Genomic DNA, 27,442 nt, shown 5'->3' with positions numbered 1-27,442 from the left:
TTTGAACCCCAGGTCCACCAAGCTGCCACTGCTGGGCCCCTGAGCAAGGCCTTTAACCCTCAGTTGCTCAGTGTAAGTCACTCTGGTTAAGGGTGTCTGCTAAATGCCGTAAATGTAAATGAGCAACCCAGCGGTAACAATGTCAAGGACAAACGCCTTCAGGTGACATTAGGAAGAAAACTGGAGAGGAACCAGACTCCAATTCTGTGATCAAAGTGATCTGTGAGAAGATGAACAAACTAAGAAGACGTGTATTTATGAATATTAGCGGTTTCTGTGAGGAGATGTTTACATAATTTTATAACAGTTTACAATGTGATTGATAGCAGGATGTTATGTGAATTCTCTAAAAGAAAAAAAGGCCAAAAAAGCAAGAAAACTAATTAATTAATTAATTAATTAAAAATATATAGATCAGCTTTGCATCACACCATCCACCTATCCATCAATCCAGCCATCATAAATATCCTACACAGGGTCGTGCAAAACACGGACCTTATCCCATGGGACTCAGGGTACAAGGCAGGAGACACCCTGAAGGGGGGGGCAATGCATCACGGGGCACAATCACACACACAGTCACACACTACAAGCAATCCGGTTAGTCGACAAGGCATGTCTTTGGACTCTGGAAGAACCTGGAGAACCTTGAGGCACAGGAAGTACATTCAATCTCCAGACAGCAAAGGAATTGAACCCACAACCGTGGAGGTCTAAGCGTGTTCCATCCATCCATCCATCCATCCATCCATCCATCCATCCATCCATCCATCCATCCATCCATCCATCCATCCATCCATCCATCCACCCACTACACCGCTTATCCCACTGGGTAATGGGGAACCTGGAGCCTACCACATAGATACTGAAGGGAGTTCTGCCTAAAAATGATGCTTTTAAAAAGATGATGTTAACACACCATAAAGAAAAAACCCTCACTAAAACCTGTCTTGATTTTTTTTTCATTCGAAGAACAAAAGAAAGACAAAGCTGTACCCCTGCCATGTCATTAGCTCCGAATCTGTAATTTAGCTTTCCACCCGAGCGTGAGCTCTTCTGAAACGTTGCAATGCTGCGACGCTTGAATAAGCTGGAAGGAAGCGAAGCGCCTCCGATCGATCATCCATCACACTGCCCTCTCATCCTCCTCACCTCCACTGTCCTTAAAAGCAGATGGGTGGATTTTGTCCTGTAATTCCTGTCAGCATCTGCTCTTTTTTTAGAATAAATATCCTCATCATCGCTCAAACTCACGAAACATTCACCGGTGTGTCACAGCGTCAGAAGAACGAGGACAACGTGGAAGTTAAGAACATCACAGTGTAGAGCCTGCTTTTCCATGTAAGACATAAGGGCAGAGTATGTAGATATATTTAGTGCATAATTTGAAACCAGATAAGGTCAAAAAAAAAAAAAAGAAAAATTTTTAATTAATATTTAATTTTTAATTTTAAAAATGTATTTATACTATATAGTCATTTAGTTGTGTGCATTTATTCATATATTTCTGAAACTTTTTTAAAATGTTTTTTCCGACAGGTTTGCGTTAGCCGGCCAGTTCTCTGCTAAACACATCCCGTGATAAGAAATCCACTGAAATCATAATTCCTTAACTTGTAAATCCCAACCTTCGACTAGGAAAAAAGGCAAGTTTGTCCAAGTTCAGCAAGTGACATCAAATCAAAATGGCCACTCAGAGCATCATCAGTAAAAAGAAAACAAAAGCGACGACAACAATAAAACACTAACCCTTTAAAGTAAGTGATGCTGTATATACAATTTGCTAATTTAGCATGGACAATATAAATCTACAACAGATAATAAGAAACTGTTTTGTTAATGCCCATTTTATCCAACCGTTCAACTTAATCTATACAAGCTCTACAGAATTTATAGATGCTGTAGAATGGATTAAAAAAAAAAACAAGAAAGAATAAGAATGACGAGCGGTCGCTCGCTAAATGAACGCTAACTTCTTGGCTTTGTGTACGACACATGTTAAAGCAAACAAGCTCACGACAAACACACGTGAACTTTCTCAAGATTAAAATAGCCCGAACCTTCGATGAGTCCTGCTGTCAGTCAAACACGGCATCTTGGTAGCTGGAATGATTTCAGTAGATAACGGGATTTATTTATAAAACAGAAGATATCCGTAAGGAACAGGATGTTGCTTGAGGGAGAGGTTTATAGAAGAGACTTTTACATGTGACCTACTTTGAAGTATTAAACACCAAACATGCCTGAGCTGATTGATTACATTTGGGGTGAAGGAAGAAAAGGCAATAAATCTTTCACGATTTTGAAATTTCGCCTGATAGTTTACTGTTCCGCCTTACAGCCTTACTGATTTAATTTACTTCTGCTAAACACAAGCCGTGAATGCATGAGTGAAGCACAATCTGCATAGAAACCCACTGAAATCATATCTCGTACTCTTTGCTATTCCAAGTTCCAAGTGGCATCAAATCAAAATGGCCACTCACACAATCAGGATATACAGTACAGACCAAAAGTTTGGACACACCTTCCAAAAGTTTGGACACACCACCTTTTCAACAGGATAAAGACCCCAAACACACCTCCAGGCTGTGTAAGGGCTATTTGACCATGAAGGAGAGTAATGGGGTGCTGCGCCAGATGACCTGGCCTCCACAGTCACCGGACCTGAACCCGATCGAGATGGTTTGGGGTGAGCTGGACCGCAGAGTGAAGGCAAAAGGGCCAACAAGTGCTAAGCATCTCTGGGAACTCCTTCAAGACTGTTGGAAGACCATTTCAGGTGACGACCTCTTGAAGCTCATCAAGAGAATGCCAAGAGTGTGCAAAGCAGTAATCAAAGCAAAAGGTGGCTACTTTGAAGAACCTAGAATATGACATGTTTTCAGTCGTTTCACACTTTTTTGTTATGTACGTATATAATTCCACACGTGTTAATTCATAGTTTTGATGCCTTCAGTGAGAATCTACAATTTTCATAGTCATGAAAATAAAGAAAACTCTTTGAATGAGAAGGTGTGTCCAAACTTTTGGTCTGTACTGTCATATATATATATATATATATAAAGAAATAAACATGAAGGCCTTGATTTTTCACCACACTTTGTAGTACCATGGATGCACCAAAGTCAAAAATTATGTAATTTAGATCTACGAACGTCTCAGAAGTCAAGTGTCCGCTGTAGACAAAACACAGTGTTATTTTTAGCAAAATCCTGCCTTTGGCTGTCTGATGCTGGGGGAGATGTTGGGGGAACGATTTCAGGATTATTTTTTTTTCCCTCTAGGAATTTTATTAGCGTTCGTTCACTGCAGCTTGTTAATACTTGTGCTACATAAGACGGTTGGTGCTGTAACTGTGCTACAATGACCTTCATAAAATGTCAGTGAAGACATCATTATCATTCCTTCTCTTTATTTAACTGCCAGCAGGTGTTAAAAGAAAGCATTGCTTGGTTCATTTAATCCCTGAGCTTCTGTGGTGGGAAACCGGATTAACCAGTGTTTTTTTTTTTGGTTGGTTTAATTGCTACAATCAAGCTAGCTATATTCTTACCTCGATTGCTAGGTGACATACGATGAGGTTTAGAGCATGAGCACCAAAGGAAGACTAGATCTGGGTTTACAAGATAAGACATGGTTCCTTGTTATTACAAGTATCCTAAGTGAATCCTTATCACTAGAACTTATTAATATGGCTGATCTTACAGTAGATGTGTCTTAAATAACAAAAATGTGCCGTTCCTGCTAGTGTCTTTTACCCCTATTATTATTTCCATCAGACTTCTCAATATATTCATAGAGAACACGCAGTGATTTTTATATCCACCATGCAGTCGCTGGCTATGCCACTAGCAGTGTAAAATTAATGTAAAAAAGAGGGACTGATGCACAGATGACAAGCAGTGAATTGATAAAAATGTACTTCAGCCAAAGTTACAGCAAAATAACCCATGTGGAGCTGAGGTGTTGGCAAAAACACAAGAAACTCATTACAGGAGAAATGGAACCTCGCTATAACACACTGTAACGTGACACGATACGCAGTTTATGACGTTTATCCTAGCTTCACTTCAATAACAACCTTGTTTTGACTAACAGCTGACTTGTCAGTTGTTTAACAGCTGCTGTCTGGCATTGTAGCTAGCACATGCTAACAAGGTTGAACTTTTGGATGGAAAGTTTAACCAAACTAACCTACTGTACTGTACAAGTTTTCACAGCTGTCCGTGTTCAAGCATGGGGACTAATCAGAAACATTAAGCAGCCTGTACGGCGGAAAAGAAAAATAATCATCTTAGCAGTGTGTGGATAAACAGTTGTATTCACAGTGCTAGAAGTTTCGGTACAAATATATCAGAAAACAATGATCTGTTTAAATCTGTTTTTCTTTAACTTGCTTTTTCTTTAGACATATCCCCATAGCTGTTTGGTATGACATATGCTTGCACATTGGTGGCTCAAGTGGTTAAGGCACTGGTTGTATATTAAAAGATCAGGTTTCAAGCTGCTACAGTTGGGCCCCTGAGTAAGGCCCTTTATGCTCTCTGCTCCAGCGGTGCTGTACTGTAGCATGGCTGCCCCTGCGCTCTGACCCCGACCTCCAAAGTTGGGATATGTGAAGAAAGAATTTCAATCTGCTATTTAGTATATGTGACAAAAATAAAGGCGTCCTCTTCTTCTTCTTAACTAAGAAAAAAATGAAAGCTGTGTAGAATGTCAGGTGTTTTTTTTTTTTTTTTTACACTACATCAGTGATGGATTTTAATTAACAACTGTGACTGGTTAAATATAAAATAGGTATAATAGGTATACGTTACTACAGTTTTTTACAATATATGAAAAAAAAATACGCACACAAACACACACACTGTGTTTATATAATCCCATATAGAGAAGATGCTGCTTCCCCTTTATTATGTTGCCAATGAAGGCAAAAATAAGAAACTGTGTACATTTCTGAATCTCAGTGTGTTTGGAGACCGATAAATAGATATAATATATTCTCATGCTGAATATACTCAAAGAGAAGAATTGCAAATTAAAATTTGGCTGTTGGTTGATTTTGTTTCTTTCATTTTCCATACATTTCTCGGGTTGGCCATTTTTGCATAGGGCTAATCTGACTACAGATTGATTTACCTAGTAAAACCTATTCTCCCTAAAAATAAAATATACATCCTCCATACAGCAACATCACAATCACTGCAGATACACATTATGATGGAATTAGCAAGCCTCATGCATGTGCCTCCTATACTGTGTGGCAGAGTTGTCCAGTGGGTAGTGGTGCCACCTCACAACTCCCTGAGCTCAGGTTTCTGTCTGTGTACCACGTTTTGCATGTTCTGCCTCTGACCACATGGGTTTGCGCCGAGTTTCCATCCATTTCACAAACACATGTTGGTAGGTGGATGCATTAGATTCCCCCGGTGTGTGAGAGTGTGTTTGAATGTGTGTTCTTCCTATGATGCCGTGCTAAGAACTGGTGTCTCTTCAGGGTAGATTTCAGACTTGTGCCTGAAATGAGTGTGGATAAGCTCTGAATCAACCGTGACCCTGAATAAATTATTAATCTTTTGGTTAATATTCTGGGGTTTATATAAAGCTCTCTATTGTATTATTGTACTGCAGAAATAAATCTGAATTTGATTCAATTTGGTATTTTAAATGCAATTTAACAAGCACACACACAGAGAGAGAGAGAGAGAGAGAGAGAGAGAGAGAGAGAGAGAGAGAGGGAGTGTGCGTGTGCGTGTGCGTGTGCGTGTGTGTGTGCGTGTATGTGTGTGTGTGTGTGTGTGTGTGTGTGTGTGTGTGTGTGTGTGTGTGTGTGTGTGTGTGTGTGTGTGTGTGCGAGAGAGAGAGAGACTGTTTGAGGCTCTAAGATCAAAAATGGATGATATTCCTGTGAACAACACTGGGTGTGAGATGGAATACAATCTATGCCAGTGCATCACTGGGCACCATGCGCACACACACACACACACACACACACACACACACATACACACACACAATGGGGCAAATTTAGAGGCACCAATCTATTTATCATTCTCTGTGAGATAATGCGAAACAAATGCTCATCACCATCACAACCAATAATTTCCCAGCATGCACTACCAACCACATGAAGAAGTCTCTCATGCACGTGCCTCTTATTCCTATTCCTATTCTCTCTCTCTCTCTCTCTCTCTCTCTCACACACACACACACACACACACACACACACACACACACTATAGATGAGAGATAGATAGATAGATAGATAGATAGATAGATAGATAGATAGATAGATAGATAGATAGATAGATAGATAGATAGATATGTAATGGGCTACTCTCATCTCATTTATAGGTAAATTGCTTCACTCGTTGTTGACATGTTTCTTTATGCCACTTCATTCACTGATAAATGATGTAATGATATAAACATGGTTACAATACAAGATGGTTTTATACACCACTACTATATCGGCTGATTTTGTGGTGCGCATCTGGCAACCCGGGCTACAGGCACAGACCTGTGCATAAGTGTTAATGATTAATATCTAATCTATAAAACGCACGAGTGTCATAAATAACTGTTACAACACATTGTTAAGACATTACTCGACACCGAGACTTCACGAACTGCCATTTTATTTATGTATCTTTATTGTATTTCTATCGTCCAGAGGAAACACTTGTATCTCACTGCAATGTGTTTGTTTATGAAATCAAACAGCCAATGTTGCGACGTTGGTTATTTAATGTCAGCCGACATATAATGCACTATTCATCCTAAACATACGCGTTTAAATGTTAGAGCAGAATCTAATTTTTGACAATAAACAGCAGGGAGAGAAAAAAAACACGCAGAAGAAAAGAAAAGAAAAAAAAAAAAGGAAACCGCAAAAAAATAAAATAAAGCTGCACTTACGTGGAATTGTATCTGGAGCTAAAACAGCGTCAACATCCCTTTAAGACAGCATGGAAATATACGTGTGTTAGCTGGAAATCCGGCATAAAAGTAAACAATACCGCGTTTTAAATGCCAATCCTTTCTCTCCAGCACTGGGAGGAAACCAGACCGAGATTGAGAGAAGAAATGGGCGTGGTTAAACGGTTATTGTGATGTCATTAGCTAACGGGCCACTAGGAGGAGCTGGAACAACCAATCAAGCGGCGTCGTTTGGAATATGCAAATATGACTCGGTGCATTTTCTGTCATCTATACTGCAGAGGCATATGGCCCAAGTCCAACGCCCAGGCCTGTCTCCAAGCAGTCATCCTCAATTCCAATCATTTCTACTGCATTCTGTTTTGTCCCACATCATCCACAAAGGGTAGCTTTGGGGTGTTGGGAATTTTCTTGAAGTGTCGAACGTGTAAAGGTCGATCGTTATGCATTATTTGTACAAAACATACTTGTACGGTATGTAGAATACACACACAAAAAAAATGAAAACAATAGATTGTATGGGAAACAGACCTCAAATCCAGGGATTAGACAAGTGTCAGTCATTTTACACACACACGTTACTATAATGATTACCGTATCTTCTGGGTGCAGAACACCAAGAGCAGGAATACTACAATTATCAATCCCACTTAACTGTTACAGACCTAAAGACTGACTTAATGCATCTTAAAATGTTTATTACTTGATATCGTTTTAAACAACCATTGATTTTCCATAGCTTCAGTTACAGGCTGCCAACTACGGAGCCAAAAAAAAGGCATGTTAATAAAATAAAAATAGTTAAAATAAAGACATTGATAGGAACCCAAAAGATGTAATTAATTTGCTGTGCAAAATCCACTTCAGGACAAACAGAAGCAACACTGAATAAAATAAAATAAAATAAAATAAAATAAAATAAATAATATCTGAAATGGGATTCATTCAGTTGGTGAACAAGGATATTAATCCTGAGATTATTCATCCTGAAATGAATAAATTTTGCATGTGAGATTTTCTCCTCTCATCGCTTACCTCGATTAATTAAATCAAAATAAAACACTTTGAAAGAGTTGTACAATAATCTACATATTCATGTCTATTGCAATAAAAAAGATCACAAATCATATAATTCATCATAAAGTAAAATTCATTCATTCATTCATTCATTCATTCATTCATTTTCTACCGCTTATCCGAACTACTCGGGTCACGGGGAGTCTGTGCCTATCACAGTAAAATTCAATTATTATTTATCACTAACATTTATTACTAATGATCAAGCCTGAGGTGATGGTGGTGAAGAAAAACTCCCTGGGATGATATGAGGAAGAAACCAGACTCTGAAGTGAACCTCATCCTCATTTGGGTGATAATGGACAGGAAATGATGTCCAACAGTTTGTAGTCCAGTGGAATTGTGCAACCAAGAGCTCCTGATGAACTAATAGGTCAGCATGATTTCTGAGTTCATTACAGACATAACACTAATTCCTTCCTGCCGCAGTCTGACGCAATGGCATTTCAAAGAAGGTGTGATAGCCTTCAAGTGGTTCTATCCACAGCAATTCCCTTGGGCATGGGCTGTCCATGCAGATCTATCTCAAGCAGAGTGCACCATCAAGAGACGAGACTCCAACCAGGGGTAAGGCGTCAGGTTGGATCAGGTAGGGCCGGAAAGAGGAAGATATCACAGTGGGAACTCAGAGCACTGAGAGCTCAGGAGTGGCATGTATATATACAGTATATATATCCTGTCCCATCCATTTCACGACTTGCATCCATTGTTCCTAGGATTCTAACCAGGATACATTGAAGAAAAGTGAATAAATAATTAATGCTATAAGCAAGCATAAACCTTTTATCACTTAATAGATCATATTTCTTTAGCAGTAGGTAATCCAGACAATCCTATCTCTCTTGAATAGAAAAAATATCTATTTAAAATCGTAACACTCATCATTTGACCCACAACCACTGAGGTCAGGAAGGCGGGAGTCACCGAGCTAAGCTGAGAGCGATGAGATGAACCAGAAGAGGGAAAGTAACGGGCGCATGGTGAGATGTAATGAGCCAGTAGAGTCTGGGTTGTCTGTAGTCTACAGTTACGGGTTGGGGGAGGTGAAGACAGTCATCTCGAGCTTTTGAGGAGGAGGTGGTGGTTGCTATGGAGACCGCATCCAGACAGATGGTACGAGCCAGCCGTCTTAGTTCGCCACGTCAGCAGATTACACCGTGACACAGACAGATCATTACTGCTTATCAGTGATTTAAGGCTGAAGATGCATTAAACAATAATAAAGAATATTTCTGCACTATATAACTGCATTTAAGAAAAAAACTTTAAATGATTGCTGGTTGGTGATGTCATACTGTTGATTTACATGCACAAAGTGTTAAATCAAGAAATATGCAATCTATTTCAGTTCATTTGTGATAAGCATTCAACCAAATGCATTGTTATTTATGTTTTTGTTGTTGATTTTAATGTGCAATGTAAAAAATTGAAATATTTATTAATAAAAATCGACTAGAGACGTTGTTCTTTCAGGAATACTTGTTATAGTCTCATTTATTAATTAATTTTCTGCTCATTGTTTTAAAGGAGCATGATATCCATATTTAGAGTTCACCATGAAAGCATTACATAAAAGTTATAGCGCAGGTTATGGTCCATTCATAGGAAATCATAGTTTAAATAAGAAACCCAATGAAAATAAATCCTCCCTTCAGTTATCCTGTCATATAACACACTTACATCCCAGAATGTAAAACGTATGTGGAAAATATGGTAGATGAATTAGTATCCCTAAATTAAAGGAATGTATGGGAAAAGTGTATGTGTTTAGGATGCCCTGTATAATCTCCTGAAGTTTGGACCAAGATAAAGCAAATTAAGATGAATGAATTAATGACAATAAAAATCCAAATGACTTACGGGATAACACTAGACATTCTGTACTATCAGTGCAGGATACCAGGTATATAGATTTAAACAAACAGCACCAGTTTTCTCCAACTCAAGTGAGATCGATCAACAAAATGAGACCGATTGCAAATTAAATAAGTCATCCAAAAGAACAGCGTTCCAACGGTGAAGCACGGTGGTGGCAGCGTCACGAGTTACAGCTGCTTCTTTTCAGCCACAAGTGGGGATTTTTATCAAGGTGGAGGGAATCAGGATTTGCTCCAAATACCATCTGATTTTAGTGCAAAACCTTTAGTTGTCTTGCTAGTAAGCTGAAGATGAAAAGAAATCAACAAAGATACGTAACTTAACCAAAAGAATTTTGATGTTTTTGAATGAACGAGCCAGAGACCAAACCTGAACCCAGATAAATCTGTGGGGTGACAAGTAGCAGGTTATGCTCTTTTAATATGATGGATCTAGATTGTTTTTGCAAGAAAATTGGTAAAATATAACGCTAACAGACTCAAAAGATTGAGCGCGAAGAAAATATTAGTTTAGGGGTGTGCATACATACTGTATGCTAACTATGATTCACCTCGGTATTATCAATTTACATCACAAAAACATATTTTATCAATGTTTTTATCCATTTTAAACAAAATATGTGAAAAAATAATGATTGAAAATCACATAAATGTAATCTTTCTGGACCAAACATTTAGTCTCTCCCGGTCTGGAATATAAAGACTTGTACTAAAGGAAAGTTTATAAGAGGGACAGAAGACATCTTTAGACATTCAGTTTGCATGGAATATTTTAATTTTTGACTTAGAAAAAGAATATGTTTTAGAAATAAATATCCATAACGCTTATCCGGATGGATGTAGTCAACCGATTCCTATTTTATATACATTTGTATGAATAGAAGGACATGCACATGAGAAATATCAGACATTGGGGTTAATCCAGATTGCCTGTATAATACTAGAGTAAAACATAAGAGCATAAGATTCCAGTGCGACGTTGACCATTTTTAAATATTAAACAGGTAAAGGTAAACAACCTTGCTTCCGGTCTTCAGTATTACACACACAACATAATCTGCAGCACCCTATTAATATATTATAGAACTTATTTGAAATATTTAACCAGTAAAATTACTTCAGATTTCACACCAATACAAGTGTTTCATTTATTTCCAGTCGTTTAGGAAATGTTCCAAAATAGACATGGAGTCTTCGCCATGGTCGGGAATCCAAATCGTGTGTATCAACAGTTAACATTTCACATAACAGCTTGAACATCGTGTCCTGGTTCAGATTGTCACACATTTTTTCACGTTTCACCTTAGCATGACCCCCACAAATATCAAGTAATAAGGAAAGGTGTTTGAGAAAAGTTTGCTCAAATCAAAGTAAAGCAAAGAACAGTATCGGTTTTTGGAGAGAAAAAAAAAATACTCTTAGGATTTTTCCACATGGGTTATTTTAACTTAGACAGAACACACACAAGCGTGTGAGGAAAAACCTGATGGAAGACAGCGCACCCTAGAGGAACATAGGTTGTATTGAAGCTTAGAGAAATATCTCTGTAATTCATAGTAGGTTGCATAGAACATTTGATGAATGCATTTATTCATCGCTGCGTCTGTCGGTCTGTCCATCTATCTATCTAACTGTCCGACTGTCTGTCTGTCTGTATGTCTGCCTGCCAGTCTGCTCTCTGTTTCAACTCAACCAACCACCTGACCCACTGTCTGTGAGATGTTTGTTAAGGGTCCACACTACTGGAGTCAGGTTCTCTATTGCTTGTTTTGCTGAGTTCACCCAAACGTTTGAAAAAAGATATGAATCTCGAGGACGTCTTGGTGTGGTTGTTCTGTCCACTGACTGAAGAATTTTGCTGGGAGCTAGACAAGCTCTGGTCAGTCTCTTGCCGTACTTCTGCTGCACTCACATTCTCAGATTTGCCCTCTGGAGTGCTGGAAATCACTTTACTGCCTACACTATCACTTGGAGATAACATGTAGTTGTCCAATGATTTGATCCTACCGATATTTCCAAGAGACGGAATCTGATTTCCAGGGCTTTCGTTTTCGGGCTCACCGGGAACAAATTTATCCTCGTCTGAATCGGTTCTGCTCAAATCCACCGTAGGAAGTGAGATTGTGTGCCGGCGCCCGAGACCGCTGGGGCTCTTTGGATTCGAATCTGGAATCAGTGGGCTTTTTATGGGCTTGGTTACATCCTCTGCATTTGTAACAGACATCAGCTTTTCTCTATCATCAGGAAAGAAACATCTTTTTGGAGAAGTGACCGGGGAAATAAGTTCTCCAGAAGACACACTCCCACGGCTAGTCTGGTAGCGCATCACTCTTTGGGACACTTCCCTCATTTTCTGCACCTCTTTCTCAGTTGGAATTTCCTCATCCTCACTTACTAGAGATGCACGAGCGGCAGATTTTTTCCACATCAAACTTTTCTTTTCTGGCTTTTTATCGTCAGAGATCTCCTTACTGAAGGAAAACTGGGACTTGTTCAGAGCCCAGTTCTTCCTTTTGGAGTCTTTGTTTGGCTGGTTCTTCTGAAGTGAGTTCTCATTTCTCAGTCTAACACTGATTGGCGAGGGGGTTCTTGCTCTCCTGTGAGACTCAGGTACATTCAGGAACTGCTGGAGAACCGATTCTAGTGCTATACCCTCCATGTTTCTGTCTCGCGTCGAGCAGGTAGCTGTGGAGCGGCGTTTGGCAGAAGACTGCAGTCGTTCCTTTTGTTTCCGTTTAACCTCTGCCATTTCACGGTCCATGTTTTCCTGAGGAAAAAAATCAGACACAATTTTTTAATCTCAGATGAAAAGAAGACAAATACTGTATATTTTCTGACAATGAGCCCACGTCCAACTGAATTCAGACAAACATACGGATTTGGTTACCTGAAGAGCCCGTGTGAACCTTTCACAAAAGGAATGGAAGATGGAGCAGCACTCGTCTAGTTTAAACTCACTTGGTTCCTCACAAAAATACTCAGCCACGGAGTCTGTGACTTTGTTCAGCATCTGGAAGGAGGCCTGTGTTTCAGTGATCCTGGACTCAGCATGCTGAGAAAGACAGTAAGAAACACGGCTAATTCGATCGTATTTACTAAACAGAAACACTTGTTCTTCCAAATGTAGACTACAATCCAAGTTGGCAAACTTGTAGCTGAAGCTTTTCAGGAGCTTGAAATCCTGCTGTTTTCCATCATAAAGTGTAGAAACAGCAAATGACCTGCGAAAGATCTATTTAGCTAGCTTTCCAAGTGTTTACAGGTTTGTGAAAAATCATAACAACTCCCAGAATTGAAGGCATATAAACGAATATGTGGGATTAGTATTCTTGAAATAAGGTGATGCAGTCAGAAGGAAGCTTTTCTGGTTATTATGACAACCAGCTTGTACTTGTAGCCATATCCAAAATGTATACTAAATATTCTGTTTCAGTTACGCTGGTTAATGTTATTGATAAAAATGAAGTGAAATGTATTGACAAACTGGAATTTTAATTTGTTAGTTAATTTTGTTCGTTGTCCAGCATTTAACACTGTTGTTTCTCTGTGTGAGATAGCTAACACTCGCTTTAGTTACACAATAACATACACCAAAACAGGACTTCTGCCTAAGTAAACTCACCAAAAAGAAATCTTGCATCTGTTTGGCCAGGTCAGCTTGTTTATCAGTGCCCTTCTTCACCTCCTGGACTTCGTTCACTTTTTTTTGGAAATCTGATTCAACTTCCTGTTTGTGGATCCTGCGGTGGGATAAACAATTATCTCACTTGCTGAAGCAACACACCACGAGGAAAGACTACGTCACAAATAATAAGCACATCTGCTTAAAGTCCTGGTAAAGAATGTGCTAGAGCCAGAGAAACCATCTGAACCCTCAAAAATATCAAAACAGTTGAGAAGAAGTTATTAATATTATATCTTCTTGCAGAAGATGTCTTCTTTATTTTATTATCAATCAGCCATGTTTTAACCTGTTTAAATTGTTCTAAATGAAACATTAAGTACTAAAGCAAGTGCATTAATAGAAACTTGTGATTTGTAGCCGGAACTATTGCTGATAAATTAAAGGTGAGATGCACGATGTTGGAAAGCCAAGGTTGACATTTGAAATCACCAAAACAAACACGCCCCTAACCCAAATGGGTGTCACCCCTGTTTTGATAGCTCCACCCCACACATACATAAACTAACCCAGGCAACTATTATGGTGGATCCTGCTGGGGCAGCTGGCCGAGGGGATATTTTTATCAATAAATGAACTCAATGAGTAATACCATGGCAATACAAATGTGTTTTTGTAGTACCGTGTGTTGTAGAGCGAAAGGTTTATCTCCGTTTCACGCGGAACACGTTCAGTTCTCTTCAGCGCTGGAAAGCTGATCCTATATTAAGACGAGTCCTGCTTCTTGCCTTATGGTAAGCCTTTTTTTCGCTTTCCGTTTTTATCCTCCATGTCAGTGTTTCAATGGTTTTCGGCTAATGTCAGACATGCGCACTGAACACTCTCTCCACCCATATTGACAAGACACGCCCCTTTCTTCTCATTGGCTACACATTTGTTTTGTTTGTCGGCCCGACTCAATTTTCTGAAGCATTTCTCAAACATCGTACACCCCACCTTTAATAGAAAATTAATAAACAGCTTCTGACCAATCGGAATTTAGAATTTAAGAGTACAATAAAACGAATGAGATTAATATAGATTAGATATATTTTTCTTAGAATAAATGTATAATTAAAGCTTCTTTTTTTCATCGTTACTTCAAATAACACTCCCCCCCCCCAAGCTTTTACAAATGTGACAATAATTCTGCATCTTACCGTATTTTAAAAGGTAATAAGTTTGGTGGGTGTTTTACCTTGCGGCATCCCCGATGTGTGCGAGTTGTTCTGGAAATTTCAGCAGAGCAGCGTCACTCTTCTGAGCTTGCTGTGAGAGAAATGGAAAGACCTTGTAAGGGAAACTATAACTAATAATATAACGTTGTTTATAGTTTAACTGCTGAGGATTATTTTGTGAGATGTTTGTGTTCCTGCTGGATTTAATTAGGATCAATAAAACCTCTATCCATAAATCCATCCATCCATCCATCCATCCATCCATCCATCCATCTATCCATCTATCTATCATTGGTGTAAAAAAAATAAGTTTGTTTTACCATCACAACATAGTGCATTAGGTTCATTCCTGGTTTGTTGGCTTTGGTGTCAGCAAGTTTCAGCAGAGAGGTCATGCGGAAGCCCACGGCACTGCCAGCGTAGCCACCCTTACAAGCAGAAACATAACAATACTGTAATTCATCTGAACATGAATAATCTTATTATGTCACCACTATGTGGATACTGGCATGAGATGCTATGGGATAATGTCACACATTTTCAATCAATATAAATGAACGAATTATTCTATGACTGCAAGTCTGATCTGAAACGAGTCACGTGTGTTTTTGCCACTGTTGATAACCTTACACAAAACTTTAGTGGTTTATGATTAAGAGTCTTATGAACAAACACTCAGAGAGCAGAAATGGGTTTGATATTAACATATACTTCAAAGATACTAACATTTGTGTAAAAAAAATATATATATATCTATATCTATCTATCTATCTATCTATCTATCTATCTATCTATCTATCTATCTATATATATATATATATATATATTTACGACTAGATACACAATAAAACAAGAGGAAATCCCATTGAAATTGAAATTAAAGCACTACACAACCTGGCTGCCCTTGCATCAAATTCAACTAAAATCAATTTGTATAGTGTTTTTAACAATGCACATTGGCACAAAGCAGCTTTGTAGGAATATCTAAATTCAGGATGTAACTTTTTTCTTTTCTGATCAGGCATTTTCTGTATCTGCTCCTAAATTATGGAATGATCTCTGCTTGACTCCATCAGAGGAGATTTTTCAGTCTCGGCTGAAAATAACTCATCTTTATACTTTGGAAGTCCAATTGATGGAGCCTTGAGTACTGGAGATATTTGATCTGGTATTGATTGCACTTTGTATGTATGTTTCTGTTCAGATTTATAGCGTTGTTACATTTTTTCCGAATTGCAAAGCACGTGTCCGAATATACTGTTTATTGTTCTGAACTAATCTGATTGTCTTTAATACAAATCCAAATATAATAAGCTCTCACAGCGTTCATGTAGTTCCCGGTCTTCAGCACCAGGCGGATGACGGAATGAAGGAGAACACAATCCAAGAGCTCTGAAAGAAATTTGAAAACAAAAGAGCAAAAAATTTTTAAAATATGTTTATTGAATTATGAGGCTTTTTTTTTTTTTTTTTTTTACAGAGAAAAGCAATTTGGCAAAGTTCACTAGAATTTGCAAGATCAATTCGGTGAGATAAACCAAGGGGAGGGTTTAAAAAAAACTAGAGATAGAGTTGACTCTTTCTACTTCCAGAAAACTATATCTTTTTTCTGAACTAAACAAAGTTTGCTGATGTATAGGGATAGATCTATAGTATTTTAAGTTAATCTTTTTTATTATTATTCATTTTAAACTTATATATATTCGTATATAACATATATTATACGTATATGTTATATATACGTATAATATATGTTATATACGAATATATATAACATATATTATACGTATATAACATATATTATACGTATATCATTGTATAATTCACTAATTTATTTTTATTCTTATTTCTTCTTCTTCTTCTTCTTCTTCTTCTTCTTCTTCTTCTTCTTCTTCTTATTATTATTATTATTGTTATTATTATATAATTTCTTTCTCTCTCTCTTCTGTTTCCATACTTCTGCAAAGCTGCTTTTAGACAATGGGAAATTGTAAAAAAGCGCTATACAAATAAATTGAATTGTTTTAATTAGAAAATCAAGTGCTTTGACCAGTTTATAATCTGTCAGATATAAAGATATACTGTCAGATATAAACTGACAGTAAATCGCTCTGGTAGTTGAAAGAGTCGACTCTTAACGGTAAGACTCGACTCTTATTACTGATTCGTTAAAAAGAGCCAGTATATGGATCACTATTGATTCACAAGGAATTTTGGTCAAATGACTTAAATATATTTTGCTACTCTAATCCATGTGATTTGTTCTAATAAATGACAAGATGTACAGAAATATAATCCTCAAAGAAATACAATTTTTGCATGAGAGTAGAATATATGTTTACTCAATGAATCCTGAGCATTTTTCAGCTAACAATACCTTAAAAGAGAGTTAATTGCTGTGTAATGATGACCTACACGAGTACATATGTGAATAATGGCTTAAGTCTGTTTGCACAGGATAAAAATAAGGGTGTGTTATTACCGTTCCCAGCAGCAGTCATGGTGGTAATGGAATGATTCACCTCCTCCATAAATTGTGGAAATTCCTCTTTGAGTACTAAACATTTCAGTCTCTCCTCATAGCTGGTGGTACAAATGAAGACATTAAACTATTCACATACTTTACAGTCATGTGTGTATCTCAATAAACTGATTTCGAGAAGAATAAGTGTTATATAGAGGAGGAAGTTTCTGAAAGTAATGATGGTAGTAAATGAATATTACGTTTAAGGATAAATATATGACCGCGCTGAAGGTGTGACTCACCTTGGAAGCTGAACGAGTTGAACCATGAACTGATCAGCTTCAGAAAGTGATGAATAATCTCCTTTAAAAGCGAGAAGCTTCTTCACCTGAAATCACAAGTGTGAAGCTGATATTAATCTTTGTTATATGATTAACACTGTTGTACATTGTTTTGCCAGTGATAAGGCTTCACTGCACGTTTACGTCATAATATTCCGATACGACGTACAAAAATACCACATAATAGCACTTTTTCCTCTATTCCTAAATTAAAATGGTCAGATTAGCCAATCGACGTATGAATCTGGAACGACTGACGGTTGTGTAGAGAAGAACTATCAGAGGTACATGCACTTAACCACAAGCCATTAATCGACATTAACGTCAGTTTTAGTAAGTATGCACTGAATATCTGATCGTCAGTCTGATTTTTATGTGAAAAAGTCAAAAACTTGTCATTTTTTTTCTATGAACTGAAAGGTAAGGGTTTAGACAAAAATGTCAAATGTGAGACTTTAATAATTATTAAAATAATGAAGTCATTTTGAAAAAAAATGCAATGAAAAGTTTAAAGTTCTTAAATAAATTAATTGGTTTTTGTTGACTGTTTTTTGTTGAATTTTATCCAAGACCACTCACACATCTGGCAGGTCTGTATATCACACAACATTTAACAGGTACATACATACACAACATTTAACAGGTACATACATACACAACATTTAACAGGTACAACATACAGGTCACTGTATATCTCAAACATTTAAACCAACTGATACATCCTCACGATTGGTCTTATGGTAAAAAGGGTCTGAATCCAGCTTAGCCCTGCACTTGAAAATGTTCATCTCTGCTACTTGACTAACTACAATTTCTAAGCTTTTTGGTTTAAATTGCCGAAGAAAAGCAGTAAGCAGGTGGATGGATGTGTGAAATAAATATACCTCTCCAGTCTCAGGCAGTAGTTTCAAAAGCTCCCGCAGCTTTCCAGGACCTAAAATTCCACTCTTTCCATTGTGGATGTCCTCAATGAGTTCCTTTATTGAGCTGTGAAGTGTTTACAAAGATTAGAAAACCCTTCACATGGCAAAGTTTTGACATTTTCTACAATATACTGTGTATACAGTATATATATAGTACTAAAGTCTATAGTTTTATAGTACTAATATTTTACAGCTTTGTCAATATACAGTACGTTATAAGCAGAACATCCCAATTTTGTCTAAAAAAAGACACCGTTGTCCTTTTTGTGTGTTTGTTAGAATTCAGCCACACCAATACAGGTAATATGACAGATTTTCCCAAAGATCTACACAAATAAATCAAACTAGTTAAATTTTTCACGTTCCCTCCTTTTTTAAGAAAAAAGCATCGTTTCTAAATGTGTCAGTAAATATACAGTATACATGTATTGTGAAAGTCTTTATGTATCATCTTGTTTGTTATATTGCTTCACAATGAGCTGTCTCAATGCTCTGACACATACGTTTTTCCCAACTTTCTGAAAATCGCCTGCGGCATTTTGTAATATTGGCCTCAGTGTGTGCAAAAGCAATCAAAAATCGACGTCATCCTGACATAAAGCTTAAACCCGACTGTTATGTAGAGTTCTGATCTTAGCAACATGAACAAGCAAATACATGCCTTACTGTACTGCTGCAATCCTTTTAGCAGAAATTACCAGAAATGACTGAACAAGCTAAAAGACTTCAGAACTTCAGTTCATGAGAAAGGAACACGTTTAGCAAACAGACATGTGAGCAGATTGATTTTAGAGTGAATACATGTGAATACATGGTGGGATGTGGTAGCACAGTGGTTAAGGTGTTGGGCTACTGATCAGAAGGTCACGGGCTCAAACCCCAGGTCCACCAAGCTGCCACTGCTGGGCCCCTGAGCAAGACCCTTAACCCTCAGTTGCTCAGTTGTAAGTCACTTTGGATATGTAAATGTAAATTAATCTCTATGTAAATGTAAATTAATCTCTGTTCATATGAACACAAATGATTTAATCTGTAAAGAATCTGTCCTGAGAGTTTAATGGATTAAGGAATTTATGGCGGCTTGACAGGTCAAAACTAACAGGAAGTGCGAGAACGGGGGCATAGAAGCCTTTATTATCGCCACGTATACATTACAGCACTGTGGAATTCTTTTCTTTACATGTACATACCCCAACTGAGGAGGTTGGGGTCAGAGTGCAGGAGCAGCTATGATACAGCGCCCCTGGAGCAGGAAGGGTTGAGGGCCTTGCTCAAGGGCCCAACGGCGGCAGCTTGGCGGTGCTGAGTCTTCTCCGATCAACAACCCAGAGCCTCAAGCCACCACTGCACCCAAACCACCACTACCCCCCCACCACCGTGTTTGAATGTTAACTAATATTTTAAATATATATATTTTTTTATTTTAGAAAAAGACCTCCATCTTGTGCACCTTCACTTTATTAAATACAAACAACTAGTGCAAGATTCTAGAAAATAAAGCACAGCGAATGTGTCGGCTTCAGATAAATTATATATCGATTCCAACATGTTTTCTGACTGACACGCATCCAGCTTGTAAACTCTGAGCTCTAAAAAAAATCCTATCCGTAATCACACCTTTGTGGTGGCGCTCATGTGCAACTCGTAAATAAGTTCTTTCCGGCACGACCTGAACGACCCTGACCAGTGACAGTATTATTCCGAGTATAATCTAATCTACTAGTAAATTCCTTCACTAATATCTATTGATTTCTGTTTATGTGTCTGTCTTTTTTTGTCAACTTCTAGAATCAATACATTGTCCAGTTCACGTCTAAAAGTTCACGTGTGTATCAGATTGACCTGTTGGACATCAGATTGTTCTGATGTAATCTAGGAGAGAGAGGAAAGCTGATAGTGATGATCTGATTCGTCTTATCTCCATTCTCATGCAGAAGAAGAAAGTTCAGTGGCACAGCGAGGCATTCGGTAAATGCCTGGCGTGCAGAGACATGCAGAGCTTAAGAGGTGTGACTCAAAGGAAACTGTGACTGTGATATTATACAGAAAATGTTCTGAGAGTTTTGTGTGTTTATGCTTATACTTTGTTTTCAGTTTCCAGGTGAACTCACCGTTTGAACTGCTTAAGGAAAATGCTGATGTTCATGTTCTTCTTGGAGCCAAGAATTGACACCTAAAGGAAAAATCACACACACACACACACACACACACACACACACACACACACACACACACACACACACACACACACACACACACACACACACACACACACACACACACAGCATGTCTCAGCATTGCTATTGATTTGTGACTTGTGACCATGATTAACACTGATAGTGTTTTGTTTTTAACTCTTTTTTTCAGAGGCTAAAAAATAAATTTGAACCTGTTTTTTTAATGCCCTTGTTCATTACTGAATGTCTTTGTCATGTCCAACTCCACAGTGGTGATTAATTCAATTCAATTCACTTCAATTTATTTGTATCTCACTTTTAACATTGTCCCAAAGCAGCTTTACATATGTATGTATAGAAACAGAATAAACAGAAACTGAATAAAGTTTGAAATTAAATTATTATTTATCTCTAACATTTGTCACGAATGAACAAGCCTGAGGTGATGGTGGTGAGGAAAAACTCCCTGAGATGATATGAGGAAGAAACCTTAAGAGGAACCAGACTCAGAAGTGAACCTCATCCTCATTTGGGTGACACTGGAGAGGAAATAATGTCAATGTAAATAATGTCCTTCCTAGTTGAGTGAAATTAATTATAGGATTACTGTGAAGCTCATACAAATGCGGACACTCCACTCTGTAAGAATTTGTAGTTTTTCCTAAGTCTTTAGCGTACTCGGGGCAACATTATCATAGAACAGTTACAAAAGGATGAACTAGCTTCAAAGTAAATGGTGATATTAAACCCATTTCTGCTCTCTGACATGTCTCAAGTGCTCGTTTAGAAGCAGCTAAAATTTATCATTAACCATAAAAATTCTGTGTAAGGTGTCAGCATGACAGTTGTTGAAACACACACACACTCACACACACACACACACACACAAAAAAAAACACTGGTCTCACAAACAAAGTCAACAAAGTCCTGGCTCATTTTATATCAGAGTTGGAGAGATAAAATAATTTATTTGTTTATACTGATTGAAAATACTGGTCCCATAAGTCGATTTCCATTCTTCCAGCTGGAAGGATTGCTGGTGTACTGGTCACGGGGAGCCTGTGCCTACAGTATCTCAAGCGTCATGGGGCATCAAAGCAGGATACACCCTGGACTGAGTGCCAACCCCATCACAGGGCACACACACTCTCTCATTCACTCACACACTCACACACTATGGACAATTTTCCAGAGATGCCAATCAACCTACCATGCATGTATTTGGACCGGGGGAGGAAACCTGGAGTACCCGGAGGAAACCCCCGAGGTACGGTTAGAACATGCAAACTCCACACACACAAGGCGGAGGCGGGAATCGAACCCCCAACCCTGGAGGTGTGAGGCGAACGTGCTAACCACTAAGCCACCGTGCCCCCGACGTACTGGTAAAAAATGGCTAAACACAGAATCTTATATACTTTGGAAAATCTAAAACTGTTACATAACAGTCCTGGCTTTTCTGTCACACGCCCCTGTCCTTATTGTCACCTACACAGCGCATTCAGGGACCACATTCCTCACCATTATCATCGAATAATAAAATACGCTTGACGACAATGTTGTATTGCTGAAAATAAAAAGGCAACCATCCACCTTGTGCAAACAAGACGGACATCCCTTTATCAACAGGAATGAATAAATAAATAAATAAATAAATAAATAAATAAATAAATAAATAAATAAATAAATAAATAAAAACATCAGCACAAAACCAAAATTCATGAAACACAAATATAAAATTGTTGCTAATCGCTAATGTGAAACGAACGCAGTCGGTTCAGAATTCAACATTCAAGCGCACGAGGAATAAATGTTTTGAAATGGAATGAGTCGAGAAAACAACACCACAGCAACAACGTAATTACGACATCGTACGTCAAAACAGATAAACAATCTACACACCCGGATCCCAAAGAATCAATTGGGGTCGAGTGTGAATTCAGCAAACGTTTGTTGTTATTCATTGAAATTCAAATAATGGTTTTAAAAATAAGGAGGTATACAAGTCTACATACATCTTACACTGTCTTCTGGTAGTTATTTAAATTTACGTTTATTCATTTGGCAGATAAAAGTGGCTTACAAATAAGGAAATCCAACAAAGCAAGGATTCACAACACAATACACCAGTAGTGCAATGATCCGAATTCTGAATTGAGTGCTAGAGGAGTAAGAGGCAAGTAACAGTAAAGAGAAGTAAGAGTAACGGGCGTTAGTTAAGGGGTTAATTAAATGTTCTGAGTCTGTAGATAGTGACGGAGTCTGCTGCATCTGGATTGGAAGTCCTCCAAGTTTGCACTATCACAATATTATACAGTATGTGTGTTGGATTTTAGAATATTTATTTTTATTTCAATTTAGAACAGGGCTAAAACTCACCCCAACCCAATAGCCATCGTCTCCTCAGGACGATAATGGAAACAGTGTACGCAACCCGTCGTGACTGACAGATCCACTAGCTTGTGCTGAAAATAACATTTTACAGCTTCACAACCTGAAGCCGGATGCAGGATATTACGGATCATGTGTTGTTTAAGCAAGCTCATGTGTTGACTTAGGCATTACAGGGTAGAATTAACACCTAATGTGTTCACTCATAAATGCAGTACTCATGATTTTGTTGATACATTTAGCAATTTATTCTAAACTACACACTTAGACAGAGTTCGGTATTCATTAAATGACTAAGCTAGCTAGCAAACAATGAAAAAAAAAACCCCAAAAAGTCTATTCTGCTCACGACAAATAAACCAACTAGAACGACCAATGACCAATAAACCAATGACTGTACAGTTTGCCTTCAGGTGCAATATAATCAAGTTTAACTTCATTGTTATGTTATGTTGTTACTGATAAACCACCCAGTCGTGTTTTTTGTGCCAAACTTTCACACGGGAAGTATCAGGTTTATTGTTTCCCTTTTTGGTCAGGGAAAACAAGTTCAGTTAGGATTCTAACACTTATCAAAACTGCACACATTTTTAATCACAGTCTTATACCTATACTCTGTTGTTTACGTACAATTGCTGTGCGGCTTCTAGATACTGCTATCTACTGTAACAGCACTACAGTAGCTAGCTAAGTAACAACAGCTAGCTAGTTCAATGGAATTCCACTAAATTATAGAATTTTCTTTAACAAGAATCGAGAAGAAAGACTTTACTTCAAATCTGGCCTGTACAATGTCACTCCTAAGCAAATATCTTATAGTGACTTACAGTAACCTTACTTTCGGTTGTAACTTCCTGTAAGACAGATACACAGTTCAGACCTACCCCATTCTGAATCCCAAAGAAGACACAGCTCAAGAAGAAGGAAAAGAAAAAACACTGACCATTTCAGGTCCTTGAGTGTTGTTTGGATTGCCTCTTATACTTCTTCGCTTGGATGCCTGAACCTGAGAATCAGTCTGGTCATTGCGGCTGAACAGTTCCTCCATGTGCTGCGTGTCAAGCTCGTATTCCTTCTTCTTATTCTCTGTTGTCCAGATGTTGTGTTTGCCCAGCACCGTGTGCTTAGGTATGGCCTCCCAGTTGAAGTTCCTCATCTTGGAACCCGCTCTGGATAGACGGGAGATCAACTCACCTCCGGCATTTGGTGGTGGTGGTGGTGGTGGTGGTGGTGGAGGAGGAGGAGGAGGAGGTGGTGCAGGTGGAGGTGGTGGGTCAGCCATGGCTTACCGCACTATCGATGCTATGGATGGAGTAGATGGAGATCCATTCCCATTAGAAGGGTCAAAGCTCCAATAATAATTAGTGAAGAGGTCTCACATTCTGTCGAGAGAAAAGCGACAATGGTAAAGAGTTTTTTTTTAATATCCTCTCAGAATATCCTCTCAGAACTGTGGTGGTATCCTCGAAGGTCCACGTCTTTTACCTTCGCATCTTTTACCTAGAAAGTAACCTCTAACCTCTGCACTTAGAGCTTTATTCTTAAGTATTATATTTACAGAACATTTACAGTATAAACCATTTTTAAAGATACAGAATCTTTTTTTAATGTTTCCAGAAGAAAGATCAGCAACAAGGGCAGATTCGGTTTAGTGCTGTTTTTATTTATTTTTTTAAACGATTAAGACGGTCAATGAAAATTAACACGGTATAAAAATGCTATAATATAAAAATATATTATAGCTAGACACAGAAAGTTACTTGTACTGTATAAAAGACTTCATTATATCACTCATCCCAATGATAAACAACCAGCAAGAGTTCCTCAAGTCTCGTTTGGGTGGGTAAGGGTTCGAGATGCTTCCTTCTCTAATAGGTTCTATCTAGCATAAGGGTTCCCTTACAATGACAAAGCAAGAACCGAGAAGAATTATACACACATCGCTTAAAGGGTTCTTTAAATTGTTTCAAGGTTCTGACTTTTCTAAGTTCAGATTGTACTTAGAAATCTTTTCTGAAAAGGTTATATTCTGTTGTATGGCTTTCAAATGTTCATTTAATTTTCGACTTTACAAATTTGAAGTGGATTATATGTCTATTTTTTAACGTAACTAAGTAAGAATGTACTACAACGTATTAACTTAACATTTAATTCATTGATTTAATTCAATGCGATGCTATAAGAGTTATGTGATACTTTAGAAACTTAGTGAACCCAGTGTGTGTAGATTCAGTGGGTGTATATAAGCTCATCTATCTTTATTAAAGGAAATAAAACACTTACTGCACTTTATTGCGCAATAATCGGTAATCTGTACTGTGGGTATTAGTTGAGCACGAGTCAAGCACTACATGTTTAGTTAATTACAGATTGTAAATGTTATGTATATAAAATACTTCAAAATTAACTACAAGCATGAAGGAAAAATATACATGAAATAAACATCAAACCCTGTAAAACTCTGTTGAAAAATGTTAAAACAGCTCTGAAATGGTTCAGCCAACACTAAAGTGTCCTGAAGTATACTCATTTATTCATTTTTTAAAATTACTTTTGAAAAAGAACTAAAATAAAATAACTCACCAGTTGAAACTTGTGGAGTTTAAGCAGAATGTCAAGATTTAATCTTAATGGTATTTCCTGTGAAACGTGAAAAGCAGACAGGAGCGGGACTGTTGAAGTGTGTTTCCTCACCGTTTGACTGAATGTGTGTGTGTGTGTGTGTATGCGTGTGTGTTGCAATGCCCTCTCCTGAACTCTTCACGCCCAGTTCCACCCTCTCTTTCACTCACTTGTCTGGGCGAAAATTAAGAAAAGTGAAAAAGTCAGGAAAATACAACTGTTATTAAATCCTACACTGTGTAAGACTATGGATTCAACTAAACTACAGTCTGAGACTAAATTCTAAATAAAATCGATCATTTCTGGACATTAGAATTAATGCTAGGCTACTGGATGTAGTGCAGTTGTATAGGTATTGTTTAGGGAGGATTTGGTATTCACAATTCAAGTGTTTATTTAGACTGTGTGGTTGGTTAAATGCTATTTGTAGACTGTATGACGATGACTGGTGAGGACAATAGAAGAGGAACAAAATTCAAACGTACTAAAAGTTTTGGTTTTCTTATCGGAAACCGATCGGAAGTCGACCCATTTGCTACATCCCAGCTACAGAGATTTTGTATGTAAATATTAAAACTATAATGTAGTTTGTAGATTTGAGGAAATGATGCGTTAAAATGTATTATCGTGGGTTTTTTGAACATTCACATTTTTTTTCCTTCCATAGTTTTCACAACCATATTAGTGTTAGTGTTTGTTTAAAGCAAAAGAAAACTCCTGACTTTAACGTGAAATGTAATTGGGGAATAGAAACCGTTATTATCACCAAATATACATTACAGCACAGTGGAACTCTTTTCTTCACATATCCTAACTGAGGAGGTTGGGGTTTGGAGCAAAGGGGCATCTATGATACAGCACCCCTGGAGCAAAGAGGGTTAAGGGCCTTACTCAAGGGCCCAACACTGGCAGTTTAGCAGTGCTGGGGTTTGAACCCTGACCTTCTGCTCAACAACCCGGATCCACCACTTCCCCGAAGTCAATATCAACACTAAGCTTGAATTCTACCCCAGTTACAACCTCACACTGCCCTAATATCTATATGTATATGAAGAGCTACTGTATATAGAACATAATGTACATCAAGGTCTCCAGTGTTACCCAGTGTTCCCTTTACAGTATCGTTCTAAAAAGCCGTTTTATTTTATTAAGATCTAAGATTGTCTGTTTTTGTTTAATTATATTATACCTATCGAATTTCTGACATCTACCGGCCGAGCGTTTTGTTTAAAAAGAAAGCTCTGTACGATGCTACGAACTAAAAAATACTCCATGCAATATATTTTAATATCCAAAGCTTTCGATTATTATCTCTGTTGTTTTTGTCTTTGTTAATTCTACTTACTTTATTTAAAGCAACTAGATTTATGGTAATAGGCAGACAGTCTTAACCAAAGCCACTTAGATTCCATCTCGCTTGATACGACTGATTAATAAAGGGTTAAGAGCCTTGCTCAAGGGCCCAGCGTTGGCAGCTTGGTGGACCTGGGATTCGAACGCATGAGTATGTCAATGGGTCAACAGGCTAGATGTGAAGAATGGGAGCCACCAACCTTTGACCTTGCAGAAATGAGTTCAGCAGTAATGAGATGAAAAGAGCACTATTCAGTGACGAGCGAATTTTTCAGGGAGTTTAAACCTTTATATTTATTTATAGCTGTGTGAAACGTATGTGTGTGGTTTTTCTTTTTCTTTGTTCTCATTGATGTCCTGATGCAGAATAAACTCCTTTTTTATATTTAATGCATGAATCTCGCCTTAAATTTATATGTAAATATTAAAACAGTGG

At 37.8% G+C, this 27,442-nt stretch overlaps 2 protein-coding genes across 2 annotated transcripts in view; both read right to left on the bottom strand.

The window, feature by feature from the left end:
* trim3a (tripartite motif containing 3a) overlaps positions 1–7,081 on the bottom strand; it is a 33,479-nt gene extending 26,398 nt beyond the window's left edge. Inside the window, exon 1 of the mRNA XM_027157209.2 lies at positions 6,922–7,081. The gene's annotated coding sequence lies outside the window, so the exon portion shown is untranslated. The remainder of the gene's footprint in view (positions 1–6,921) is intronic.
* Positions 7,082–10,653: 3,572 nt separating this feature from the next.
* On the bottom strand, positions 10,654–26,445 carry fhdc4 (FH2 domain containing 4). The gene is made up of 12 exons (XM_027157227.2): positions 25,615–26,445; positions 23,975–24,413; positions 20,575–20,636; positions 18,425–18,527; positions 17,502–17,587; positions 17,218–17,318; positions 16,057–16,127; positions 15,056–15,163; positions 14,756–14,826; positions 13,519–13,636; positions 12,784–12,948; positions 10,654–12,663 (listed from the first exon to the last, which is right to left on the bottom strand). Exons 2-12 carry the CDS (start codon positions 24,311–24,313, stop codon positions 11,623–11,625), a joined length of 2,265 nt encoding a protein of 754 aa, XP_027013028.2. The 5' UTR covers positions 24,314–24,413; positions 25,615–26,445; the 3' UTR covers positions 10,654–11,622.
* Positions 26,446–27,442: the final 997 nt, after the last annotated feature.

The sequence above is a fragment of the Tachysurus fulvidraco genome, chromosome 11, assembly GCF_022655615.1.
Source record: "Tachysurus fulvidraco isolate hzauxx_2018 chromosome 11, HZAU_PFXX_2.0, whole genome shotgun sequence".
Taxonomy (NCBI): Eukaryota; Metazoa; Chordata; class Actinopteri; order Siluriformes; family Bagridae; genus Tachysurus; species Tachysurus fulvidraco.
This window is presented reverse-complemented; position numbering and strand designations above follow the sequence as displayed.

Coding starts and splice junctions, on each gene's coding strand:
- fhdc4 (XM_027157227.2), bottom strand. CDS start 24,313: ATGGCTGACCCACCACCTCCACCTGCACCACCTCCTCCTCCTCCTCCT. Junction 20,637..23,974: donor ACACTCAAGGACCTGAAATG/GTCAGTGTTTTT, acceptor TTTTTCCTTTAG/GTGTCAATTCTTGGCTCCAA. Junction 17,319..17,501: donor CAACTCGTTCAGCTTCCAAG/GTGAGTCACACC, acceptor TTGTACCACCAG/CTATGAGGAGAGACTGAAAT.